The following is a 13073-nucleotide window of genomic DNA, read 5'->3' on the forward strand; positions in this document are numbered from 1 at the left end:
CCATTACAAAAAATTAATGAATCCCCCTAGAAGTGATGTGGCCGCCAATCACCATTTGCATCCTACAAAATAATAGAGTACATTAACATCACCCCACTCTCTTAATTATTGGAAAGGTAATGTAGGATTAATTAGGCACCACAATAAACATATCTTACCAAACCATACAACTTAATGAGAATCCCAACACCACCTAAATAAATTTTTCAAACAAAAGACAAATAAACAAATTGTAAATAGTGAATCCAAGCAGAGCCCATAAATCCTACTACTAGTAGTGGTAAATTTGATTAATATTAGCGTGGGAGTTAATTTCATGAAACTGAAGTTGAAAAACATCATTTTCCTGGCTGTCTGAACAAATAAATAAAAGCAAATGTAAATGCAAACAGATGGACGGCCAGCAAGCTAAAACCCAACAGGAGCTAAGTGGTGGGCTTGGTGGGCCTTATAAGCTGAATGTTGTTTATAATATATATTTTCTTTCATATTATCAACTGGAATCTTGTAGTTATAAAAAAGAGAAAAAAAATAAAAAATCAATTGGAATCTTGTTTAAATGTGGGGTATCCTGAATTTCTGGTTAGTATGAAATAGCTGGATTTCTTTACCATCTCTTGGGTGTGATAGCCGAGAGAGATGATACGATTGGAATCTTGTTTGGGTGTAGGCTAGACTAACTTCTTGATGTAGAGTGGGTGGTGGAAGAAAGCTGGAATCTACATATACCTCACCAAATAATTGAAATTGGGAAAGGAGAAAAGAAAGAGATTTTGATAGAAGGTTTTCATATATATATATATATATATATATCATATATTATGCCTTTTTACTTTTCCCACTGAGATTGGGTGGGAATTAATATTACTAAGAAGAAAAACCAAAAGGTCGAGGTGGGTGCAAGTTCAAATCATCTGTAGCTGTCTCTAAGCGTATACTCAATGACAACCGATCATCTCAATATGCTTTAAATGGCATTAATTGGTAATAGCAAAAAACTATGATTAATATTAATTAATGTCATGTCCCAAATGATCGAGGAATGATCAATAATTAGTGGGCGATTTGAGTTGGCTAGCTATTGAAACGGTCGCGCGATTTTTCCATGTACCTAACGTACTCGAACTTCATTTGATGAAACCTTTCTTTCTGACGCACAACTAATATGGTTTGGAACTCAAAATGGATCAAAATTTATAACCACAAACCTTATTTTAAACCAAAAACAGAAATTAAAAAATAAAAAAAAAATTCATGCTCTTCCTTAACGGCCACCCCCCCAACCCACCCAAAAATAATAATAATAATAATAATAAAAAAATAAAATATCATAAAGATGACAAAAATATTCCTGTCATGGCAGCCTGCACTTGTTGGTTTTCTTAGTGCGCTTGCCATATTAAATATCTTGAGAGATAATTAATTATTATATTTCTATTAAAACTTTTTTATTTTATTAGATGTCAAATTGATATTTCGTCTCGGGCCATAAATAAATATTTTTTAAAAAATTAAATTATTCATATATATATTTGACAGGTGCAACAATACTATAGAAAAGTTTCTTATTGAAAAAAAAAAACAAAAACAAAAAAAAAAACTAAATTAGGTTTCTTTTCGTTGTTTGATTTGAAAAAAAAAAAAAAAAAAGATTCTTTCATTGTTAAAGGCTGTATATAGAATGGGAGTGATAGGTTCTGGCCCATAGGGACTTGTAAAGTAACCACGTAATTTAGGATCCTTTAAACTTTGGATAAATAACACAAAGTTTAAAGTATTCTTTGATAACACAAGTTTAAAGTTTGCACATATATATATATCATCCAACTTTTGCTTATTTCGGTGCTCCTAAAAAAAAAAAAATAAAAAAAATAAAAAAACTTTTTCTTATTTCTAAATTTCAATTTTGTTACAAAAACTGAGAACTTGGTTTAAAGAAGGGTAAATTTCTCATTTGGGACTTTGTTTGGCAAATGTTTTGCACGATTTCATTGCCCGAAGGGTATATACTGTAACCAAATCAAAATTCAAGAGGCATCTGAAAAAACTAAAAAACCAATGCTATATGTGCAAAAAAAAAATTTTAATCACACGTCACCTTTATGTAATTTACCCTTAAAATTTTATTTGGTAGCGACTACTACGAACAAGGTGCAAATAACTAAAAGTATTCCAACTTTATTTATCTATTTAGCATCGATCAATATTATTTGGGTCATATCAGACCTCAATAAAAAGATATTTACAAAAAATAAAAATAAAAAAATCAATAAAAAGATTCGTCCACTAGGGCTAGGGGTCAAATAATTTGACTAGTGGGCCTGGTGTCTAGATAATGGATGATCTTCGTATAGACTAATAAAACTGTATACACTTCTAACTTCTGGCTTATTTTCTAGACAAAATCTTCACTTGAATATAAAACTTCCACTTTATCATGTCTATTACACGACCTGTTAATGGTTAATTTACTTTATTTAGGGAAATGGTAAAATAACTCTCATTTTTCATTTGCTACCTTTTTATGCTATGGTTAGACATTTTTACATATAAAATTTTAATGTATGATTTTCAAAGAAACAAATATAGTACTTTATGGCCAATAACGACCAAAGCTTTTAACTTTGATTTGAAGTCCTATCCTAGTGTCCCACAGCAAAAATAATAAATAGACTAATAGTTGAGTATTTTTATTTGTATTTATGAAAATATGTATTCAAGTTATGTGAATAAAAAAATTTATTCGTAGTTTGTAAAATAGATAGTTTGTTAAAAAATAATAATAATAATAAAACTTTACTAAAACCTCCACTACAATTTTTTTTTTATTTTTCTCTCCATTACAATTATTCTCGATTTTTCTCGGCAAATTTTAAGTTTGGGCATCCAATTCCTTCGAGCACCAATGTCAATCTTTTACATTTGAATCCAACACATAGCTTAACATTGTTTATCCTAGTCATATTAGATCTTGGATAGATAATATGAATAGTATTAATTAGTAATTACACTCTATAACAAATTGGCATATATTATTTAATTTCCTCATGTGTGACAAGAAATATTGAAAACAAAAAACAACAATTATTCAGGCATTAAAAAAGAAGGAAGAAAAAAAAAAACCACTCATTTATTTCATTTACAAGCCAACAACAATAATAACAAACTTACAAGCCCCACTGATGCACATTATATATCCAATTGATTCATAAATTATATATAACAAAGCCATTCCATTTTAACATAAACGTAAATAATCAATCAGCCACAAGCTAGCACCTCCAACCTTGTCTTTTTATTGCCACACATATTTATATAAACCATATCCGTATTCTTTTTTCACCATATTATTAATTAGTTAGCAAGCAGCAGAGCGAAATCCAAGTCTCCCTCCACCAACATCATACACCACCTCCAACCTTCTCTGCTGGACATTCCCCAAGATCGTGATGTCACTATCGTCGCTGTTCCCAGCAAACGCCAAACAAACCTGAGAATCACTCAGGGCATAAAATACACCGTTGGAATCCAATTCCACCGCATTTCCACCACCGAACAACAAGCTTATTTGCGGAATCTTCACGTTGTCATTTCCACTGAAGTCATAGCAAGTATCCAATAAAGATTCCGCGGGTGTTGTCAACGTATAATCTTCCATCTGTTGCCGAAACTCGGACCGGAAGGCACTGTATGCCGTCGCCGGTAAACGAGTTATGACGGTTCCAGAATCAATGATCGCGCCGGAGGATGAGAACACCGATGCTGGAATGGATACTCTACGTCCATTGATGCTTATTCCTTCCAATGGCAGGCCGTAAAAGGAATAGCTCCGGGAAACTGTGGATAGCGGTATGTAGTTCACATCGCCGGAAACCTCGTTGTCTTTGCCAAAAGATAAGAATCCGGTGGAGCTGGAAGTGGGAGGTAGACAGTAGGAGAAGATGCGGTTGTATTTCTGAGCGGTCTGCTCCACGAATGAGAGTGTGCTTCTGCCCAAGCCCAACAACCCGGCAGCACCCACGAAAAGACCTTGGTTGTTATGGCCACATCCGAAGAGAAAATTGTCGAACACATCGGATTGCTGTATTGTGATCCTTTCTTTGCTAAAGTATCCGACGGTGTACGAACCATCACCATATCGTACGCCATAGATGCACGGAGATGTAGGAGTAGAACAACCTTGAGTTCTACCTGATCATGGAATCATTAATATATAATTAATTATGCTAAACATAATGGTCATCAGCGGAATGGAATCTATCCTGACGTAGCAGTAATTATATGCCAAAATGAATCTTAATGGTAGTTTATTAAACTACCATGTCAGCATGTTGGTTTACTAGTGATGATGATCAATGATGATAAATACCTTTTTTTTTTTCTTTTTTTTTTTTTGGATAATAATGTTATTTTGGCGTAGGTACCTTTGGATAAAGCTAACTGCAAGCATTGTTGGGAGCGACATGAAAAGCTGGTGTAAGAGGTTGACTTGGAAGGGTCAAACAGTGGTTCGTGTTGTTTATAGCACTTGCTTGCATTGCAGGGTTGACATTGAGTCCAAGTGATATCACTGCCAGTGTCAAATATGAGAGATAAGTCTCTTTTGGGTGTGCCAAGCCCCACCGTCACTATATAGTTGCCGGAGCCAATAGTCTCGCCGGACTTGGCCGGAATGGTTGTGGCGTCAGTTTCTATGGGTTTCTTGGAAAGACGGGACTGAATTGAATTAACGCGGTCTTGATCTTGCTCCAGAATTTCAGCCGGAGTTGGTGCTCTAGTGGTTTCGTCTTTGTAGAGTTGAGAGCATGGACCGTGCTTCTCCACTACTTTCAGTACTGATCTCTTGTTGTTCTTCACTGATGAATCAATAATTGGTTATTAAATTGACAGAAAATTTAAAAAATAATAGGATTTAATATTCAATTAAAAGTGTAATTTATAACTTACTATTTTGGTGGATACTCATGTAATCGATTCTCTTGACCAAAAAAAAAAAAAAAAAGAGTGTAAAAGCCTTGTTGGCTTATTTTTAAATAAGGTTCTCAATTATTTTAGTGTCCTACCAAAATTTATTTTTGGCAGAGTATGACTTTTTTTGGGTAAGAGGTGATTGCGATGAAGCGCAAAAAGCTTCCCACAGGAGGATTACAGAGCAGAAACAACAACGCCAACCATATAAGCTGATATTTAAGTCATCAAACAAGGAGTCTAAATTAACAAAATTAAAACAGAAAGCAGAAGTTAAGCTAAGGGACTTCTTTCACGAAAGATCAACAAGACAATCTTAGAAGTCCAGATTGCTTGGGAAAGGTTAGCCTTATTCGAAGGATGTGTTCTCCCAAAGTCCAGCAACCAGGGGAAGGAAGAAACAGGGGAAAAAAACAGGGGAGACTAAGCGGAGGGTAGTAGTCAATATTATTGATACCATAGAATAGGAAAAAAAAAAAAAAGAAGAAGAAGAAGAAAAGGGTGTTTAATTAGCTTTTTATTCCAAGCTTCACTAAATTAATGACAATGAGTGGTTTTAATTTTATATCGTGTTTTCTTCATGTTTTGCAGCCAATAGAAGTAATTTTAGGCGATTATGGTCCAAATATTCCTAACCAATTCATATATATATATATATATATATATATAGCTTGGTGGAAAATTCGTATTGATCATGGTTAGCAAGTTATACTAAATTACAAGGTCTAACCTTTCTTTCGAATGGTTAACACCCTTGTTTTGTTTATTATTATTATTTTTTAAAAATGTATTTTGATACTGCCGTGACTTCGTGACTATCTTCTTAGAAATTTTTTTTCTTCCGGAAAGTTTTAACCAGGTAATAGAAAAGAAAAAAAAAAAAATCAAAAGAAGAAAAGAAAACGTTAACCACATTAAAATATATATCTTATATCGACCTCATAAATAAAACAATAAACGTTAACCACAATAACAATAAAATATATATGTTAGATCGACCTCATAAATAAAACAGTAAAGAGAAGAAAGCTAAAAGAAAAGAATTTGTCTTTTACGTACTTCCCTTTGGAGGACCAATCAATAAAAGCCAAAACCGTTGCTTGTCACCGGATGTAATGTTTTTGTCTTGCAAGTTGCGACGGGAGATGTTGTTTTAGAAGGAAGAAGTGGTATCACAATACCACCATTTGTATTGATAAATTCATTACTAATATAACATAGATATATTTATTAAAGCAATTAGTTTATGAAATCCTTATTTATTACTACATGAGTAAGACTAGAATTTCTAAACTATTAATCTAGTATATATATATATATATATGCATTCCAGAGTAAACAATGGGTCTCGAATGGTGCCAGTCTATAAATTCTAGTTTTCCATATAACGAAACCATGCTTGCTTGGCGATGACTTACTAACAGCAGTTCAACTAATTGAGCTTTACGGGGTGATTATAATAATCAGCTTCAAAGTTTATTAGTATTCTTTGATATATATTCACATTTGTAAATTCGACAAAAACAGTTTAAAGTTACTTAAGAAAATTATGTTTACTTCAAAAAAATAAAAACAAAATTATGGCTATCAAATAAATTAAAGATACGACCCAAATTATAAAATTCAATGAAACAGTTTTTCAACAACGAATTAAATACTTCTTCAGAAGTTGAGAGAGATCATTTTTATACCACAAAGTAAACATTCAGCAAAAAGATTCAGGTATAAAGAATAACCACCCCAGCGTCCTGCTACTATATACTGTGCGAAGATAAACAAGCACCATATAATACATATATATTTACAGAGACACATATAAGAAGGGCTAGAAATTAAGTAAGGTGGTTAACATTAACCTTTAGTGGAGGGACTGCAGATAGTTACGGGCAGTAGAGAGGAGAGGTTAAGACCATGACGTGTTTGATGGTGGCTCCCGGAGGTCGCCTTCCCATCAAACCCAAAATTCTTCTCCAAACAGAAAACATTATTAATTAGGAAGAGAGATAACAAGAAAGCGAATAGGAGGTAGCTGGGGAAAGAGGAGGCCATGAATTATTGACAATATTTCTCTCGATAATTTATGCAGCTTTTCCACTCCCAATCATGCTCGTCTTATATAAGGCGATGTCACCATACTATTTGTCTCAAATTGACGTCATCACTCTACCAAGAATTTTTATTATTATTATTATTATTTAAAATCATATTGAGACAAAAGCATTTCTATAGTTATTAGTTTTTAGCTTGTCATCATATATTTACTTGGCCTTTTATTTGAGAAGATATAATTTGTAAAAAAGTGAACAAATTTGATGTCTGTATATCATGCAATGTGAACGGAAAGAAAAATGGCGTATGGATTTTATCAAAACTTGCAAGCCGTTTGCGAGAAGGTTTCCCATCTAGCTATCACTTCAGTCACTGTTATGGTTTGCTTGGTGTCCGTTCGGTATATATATATTTTTTCTTTTTGATCCAGATGCTCTTTTTTAAAGAGTGAAAGTGTGTGACAACAATTAAAAAACACCAATTGACAAAAAACCAAGAAAAAAAAAGAGGTTTTTTAAGTTGTCCTAAAGAAGAAAAAAATTAAGCTTGTTAAAATAAAAATAAAAAAGCTTCTCTTCTAGTTTTGTACCCCAAAAAAAAAAAAATTTAAATCCATTTAATGCCGTATTGTTTATTAACAATCAAACATCCATTAACTTATCAATAAATTATGTTATTTAAAAAAATTTATTATAAAAAAACTCTACAAGCAAAAGTTTATTTTCACCAATTAACTTATATTTTTTCAAAAATATTTTCTAAAAGGCATTATTCTTTATTAATTTTGATTGAAAGCTCTTTTAAATACCTAAGCACCTTCAGCAAGTTAACCAAACATTCTGTGCTTGTGACTTCTCAAAAGATACACATGGTTGCGTGAATCTTATTTATTTATTATTTATTTTTTCAGACATAATTGTGCGATTCTTGTTGTAAAGGGAATAAACAGCGGCCCCAAATGAATCTTCGGATTTCTCCATTCAGACTACTTTTTTAGTTTCTTTTTGTTTCTCAATGGTATTCAAACTTAATATGACAATTCAATGTCAGTGTAGTACAATCCAATCATGCAAGTTCTTTTACATTCGTCCAGCTGTACTATTTTTGTAGAATATATGTTGTTATATATAACAAAAAATTATATTATAAATTTATTATTATTATTCTATTTTTTTTTTTGTAAATATAATTTTGGAAAGATGGTGTTATCTGCATCAAATACGCTCTATATTCTTTTTATAACTGTTTTCTTTTTTATATATAATTTTCCATATAGATTATAATGCCAGATAAACAGATGCATGAATATAATAAATTAATTAAAAGCAAAAAAAATGAATTAAACACAGCTTTAACATCAATAGTAGCAGTAGTAGCAGGTAACATGGGGAAACCATACATGTGAAGATAGAGAGCTAATCAAACTATCAAAGGCTTGGAGACATGAGCATCGTTGTCGGTCTCTGTCTTATATTCTATTAAAGTTGAATCCCAAATGGAAGTATGATGGGCTACGTACCAAGCTTACCCCTAATAAAAGGCTAGGATAGCTCGGTGGGCCCTACCAGTTCTTTTTAATCAATAATAATACTTTATTTCGCCGACATGGTTTTGGATTTGGTTGGAAACTGCAATATGAACTCCAGAAAAATAAGAGCCGGGGACAGATTTTGATGGGATAATTACTTTAATTTTGTAATACAACTTTGAAGCATTAAAAAAAATATAAAAGATAAAGATCAATACTTATCCCTTCCAATTGCAAAAGAGCCTTTATTTTATTTTTGTGCTACATATTTTATCTACATGATATCCTTATTCTTTTCCGTCTATATATTGTAAATTATTTGCCCAATTGATTTATGATTGACTGTAAATAAATAAACAAACCTTAAGCTGACTGAAACTATATTATTCTTTAATAAATTAGCCATGTTTATCAAATTAATATAAAAAAAAAAAATGGCCACCTCCAACGTAATTTATCAAGAAGCTTATTTATCTATGGAAACTTCACCTAATTTTCATTACCGCTGAAGCCGCAGCAAGTACCCAAAAACAAGTCCGGTGTTGTTAATGTATAATCTTGCAAAGCTTTGTGTACACCTTCCCCAGCAGTTTTGACGGTTCAGGAATCGATAATGGTGCGCGAGGATGAAAAAACCGATACAGGATCGATATTGGGCTAGTAGTAACATGTTTTCTAGACAGTATAATATCTTCACTTATACTTTAAATTTCCATTTTTTTCATGTTTATTAAAGGCAGGACATTGTAAGGGTCAATGTCCTTATTATTTAAGGCAATGTTGAAATAACTCTCCTTTCCATTTGTTTAACCATCTTATATTAAAATTTTATTATTTGTTATTATTGATAACGATGATCAATTTATCTAATAAATTTTAATTAAAATATTTAATTATTTTATTTTTTATATTAAAATTTTAAAATTAAATTTTTTAATACTATTTAATTTACCATATAACATGAAAATCTCATTAGTAATCACCCATCAATAATAACAAATAACATTTTTATTTATATTATGGTTAGCAATTTTAATTACATATGCAATTTATTGGTGTTTGATTTGAAAAGGAAACAAGTGTAGTTTATGGCCAAACAAAAATGGCAAAGGCTTAACCTTTTGGTTTAAATCCCTATTCCCACCGCAAAATGAGATCCGATAGACTTTTAAGTGAGTAAGTAATTATCCTTCATTCACGTACAATTATCCTTTTTGCATGTGGAAGATATTAATTATAAATTGCCAAGAAAAAAAGCAAAATTGTCAATAAGTCAACTTACATTTTTTTTCTCTTGGAAAATTTAATTTTGATTCTCCACTTTCACTTCGAGAACCTATATCAATCTTTTACCTTTCGAACCCTATCTTAAAAGATTGTATGTCCATTTTTTTTTTTTTGTTTTTTGGGTTTTTTGGATATTGGATCATTCATCAGGAAATTAATTTTGGCTTTTACCAAATTAGCATATAAGTAAACCTCGGATAATCTATATGCATTGCCTTAAGTAGTAATTGCACTATAACAAGTTAGCTTATTATTTAATTTTCTCATGGACAGATATAATCAAAAAAGACTTTATTTTCAATGAAGTCATGTTCAAGCAACAATTCAAAATAATAATAAAAACACTACCGCTTTATAAAGTTATTATTCCATTCCCATAAACTTAAAAGCCTACTATTATTTATAATTTAGCTTACCCAAAAAAAAAAAAAAAAATCACTTACATATTTATAAACCCCATCCTTATTCATAAATCATTTGCTCAACTGATTCATGTAATATTCCGCTATAACATAAGTATGAATCAGTTAACGACAAACACCACCAACCTTCTTCTGTTGCTACATGCATATATAAACCACATCCTCGTATTGCTTGCCTGATATTAAATAACTAACAAGCAGCAGAGCGAAACCCAATTCTCACTCCTACAATATCATACACCACCTCGAACCTTTTCTGCTGGACATTCCCGAAGATGGCAATGTCAGAATCGTCCTTGTTCCCAGCAAATGCCAAACAAATTTGGGACTTACTCAATACAACCAATATCCCGGTTACATCCAAGTCCACCATAGTCCCTCCGCCGAACAAGAAGCTTATTTTTGGAATCTTTACCTCTGCATGACCGCTGAAGTCATAGCAAGTATCCAATAAGAAGTTTGGGGTTACTGTTATCAACTTATAATCTTTCATCTGTTGCCGAAACTCGGACCTGAAGGCGCTATATGCAGTTGCCGGTAAACGAGTTATGACAGTTCCGGAATCAATAACGGTGCCGGAGGAAAAAACGGATGCCGGAATTGGTACTTGACTTCCACCAACACTTATCCCTTGCAATTGGAGGCCATAAAACGAATCGCCCTGAGAAAGTGTGGTTAGCGGGGTGTACTTGATGTCGCTGGCAGGCTTGTCTTCTTTGCCGAAGGTTAAGTATCCGGTGGAACTGGAGGTGGGTGGTAGGCAGTAGGAGAATATTCGGTTGTATTTCTGGGCCGTCTGTTCGACGAGGGAGATTTTGTCTCGGCCCAAGCCCAGCAAACCTGCAATACCCCTGAACAGACCTTGATTGTTACGGCCACAGCCGAAGAGGAAATCGTTAAACACGTCGGACGGGGACAGTGTAATCCTTTCTTTGCTCAAGTATCCTATGGAAAAGGACTTGTCTCCGTACTGAATTCCATATATGCATGTGGATGTAATGGAAGAACATCTAGTTGGAGTACCTGCAAATAATATAATTTGTCAAGGTGATATAAAATATTAAATGTCATGTAAATATACAAATTGTTGAACATCCAAGTGCTATTATTATATTATATTATATATATATATTTAAAAATTATCCGAACTATTTAAGCATTCACTATAATTTGATGGAAATAGTCTTCTGTATATGATCTCCACATTTCTATAGTGTGAACATAGACAAATTAAATATATATATATATATATATATATTTGTTTGGAGAGTCTGGGAAACGTACTGGAAGTTAGCTGGGAGCATTGTTCGGAGGCGGTACAGGAAATGTTGGAGTATGAGGTTGACTTGGTAGGGTCAAAGAGTGGTTCCTTTTGTGGATAGCAAGACGTGGCATTGCAGGGCAGGCACTGGGTCCAAGTTATATCACTGCCGGTGTCAAATGCGAGAGATAGGTCTCTTTTGGGTGTGCCAAGCCCCACCGTCACTATATAGTTGCCGGAGCCAATAGGCTCGCCGGACTTGGCCGGAATGGTTGTGGCGTCAGTTTCTATGGGTTTCTTGGAAAGACGGGACTGAATTGAATTAACGCGGTCTTGATCTTGCTCCAGAATTTCAGCCGGAGTTGGTGCTCTAGTTGTTTCGTCTTTGTAGAGTTGAGAGCATGGACCGTGCTTCTCTACAACTTTCACTACTGATCTCTTGTTGTTCTCCACTGATGAATTAATAATTGGCAATTAAATCGTAATGAAAGAAGTTAAGCAAATAATAACAATAATAATAAGTTCTTTGAGAACTTGACTCGCAAGGATTAAAAATAGAATCTTTCAAAATAAATAAATAAATAAAAATTATAAAAATATTAGAAATAACAATTAGAATAAAAAATGATACATATAATTAAATGTTTTCAACAAACAATTGTCATGTTGTTAATCATCACAATGAATAACAAAGAACAATTTTTTTTTTTTTTGTAATTATTACCAAGCAAATGTATTATACACATATATATATATATATATAGTTAAATATATATATATATATATATATATGGAAATTCTATCGTGAAGATGGTCCGTATGAGGATCGTAGTATTAGTGACGGTTTTTCATAGTATTAACGACGGTTTCTTAAAAAATCGTCACCAATATTATAGTCCGCATGAGGACCGTCCGCACCATAAATGGACTATGTATATATATATATATATATATATATATATATAAAGAAAAAAAAAAAAGAAGAGCTAGAGTAAAAGAAAGATGGTTAATTAATATTACACCTTTGGTAGAGTGGCTGCAGATAGTTGACGGAAGTAGAGAGAGGAGCTGAACAGTATGAAGAGTTTGAGAGGTGACCTTCTCTTCAAACCCAAAGCTCTTCTCCAAGCAGAAAACATTATTAAGGCAGCTCAGATATAACAAGGAACCAAAGAGGAGATAGCTGAGGAAGGGGGAGGAGGCCATGAATTTATTACTCTAAGATAAATTCTCTCAACTTGTGTTGCTTTTGAACAATATTGCATACATTTTCTATATATCCTTATATAATGACACAATACTGTACTAGCTTGCAAACGTTGTTTCCAATGCTATTGTTATGGGTGATGTCATTAAATCTACTAGCTAGTGATGAAAATTTTCTATTTCATTTTTTTTAAAATAGTACTAAGAGTAATATATATTAAGGGGTTTTAATAATTAAAGAGTCGCAAGCTGTTGATGCGGACAAACCTACGGGTTACTTTCGAACGGGACTTTCATAAGACAACAACCAATCACGCGTGTCGCTGCGTGACTGTCACTTGTAAGTGGGGAC

At 32.8% G+C, this 13073-nt stretch overlaps 2 protein-coding genes across 3 annotated transcripts; both read right to left on the minus strand.

Annotated features, from left to right (window-relative positions):
• Positions 1-3103: 3103 nt before the first annotated feature.
• LOC107419897 (aspartyl protease family protein At5g10770) lies at positions 3104-7068 on the minus strand. 2 transcript variants are annotated; one of them, XM_016028725.4, is made up of 3 exons: positions 6825-7068; positions 4425-4856; positions 3104-4191 (listed from the first exon to the last, which is right to left on the minus strand). In XM_016028725.4, the coding sequence occupies exons 1-3, from the start codon at positions 7015-7017 to the stop codon at positions 3359-3361; spliced, it is 1458 nt and encodes a 485-aa protein (XP_015884211.3). In that variant the 5' UTR covers positions 7018-7068; the 3' UTR covers positions 3104-3358. The 2 variants fall into 2 exon arrangements, with proteins under 2 accessions (XP_015884211.3, XP_024930808.3); XM_025075040.3 differs by lacking the exon at positions 6825-7068 and adding an exon at positions 4948-5600.
• Positions 7069-10108: 3040 nt separating this feature from the next.
• Positions 10109-12843, minus strand: LOC107419906 (aspartyl protease family protein At5g10770). The gene is made up of 3 exons (XM_048475200.2): positions 12538-12843; positions 11539-11967; positions 10109-11277 (listed from the first exon to the last, which is right to left on the minus strand). The coding sequence occupies exons 1-3, from the start codon at positions 12719-12721 to the stop codon at positions 10445-10447; spliced, it is 1446 nt and encodes a 481-aa protein (XP_048331157.1). The 5' UTR covers positions 12722-12843; the 3' UTR covers positions 10109-10444.
• Positions 12844-13073: the final 230 nt, after the last annotated feature.

The sequence above is a fragment of the Ziziphus jujuba genome, chromosome 5 (genome assembly GCF_031755915.1).
Source record: "Ziziphus jujuba cultivar Dongzao chromosome 5, ASM3175591v1".
Lineage (NCBI taxonomy): Eukaryota > Viridiplantae > Streptophyta > Magnoliopsida > Rosales > Rhamnaceae > Ziziphus > Ziziphus jujuba.

Coding starts and splice junctions, on each gene's coding strand:
- LOC107419897 (XM_016028725.4), bottom strand. CDS start 7,017: ATGGCCTCCTCTTTCCCCAGCTACCTCCTATTCGCTTTCTTGTTATCT. Junction 4,857..6,824: donor CTGCAGTCCCTCCACTAAAG/GTTAATGTTAAC, acceptor TTGATTCATCAG/TGAAGAACAACAAGAGATCA. Junction 4,192..4,424: donor GCAGTTAGCTTTATCCAAAG/GTACCTACGCCA, acceptor TTCCATGATCAG/GTAGAACTCAAGGTTGTTCT.
- LOC107419906 (XM_048475200.2), bottom strand. CDS start 12,721: ATGGCCTCCTCCCCCTTCCTCAGCTATCTCCTCTTTGGTTCCTTGTTA. Junction 11,968..12,537: donor CTGCAGCCACTCTACCAAAG/GTGTAATATTAA, acceptor TTAATTCATCAG/TGGAGAACAACAAGAGATCA. Junction 11,278..11,538: donor ATGCTCCCAGCTAACTTCCA/GTACGTTTCCCA, acceptor TATTATTTGCAG/GTACTCCAACTAGATGTTCT.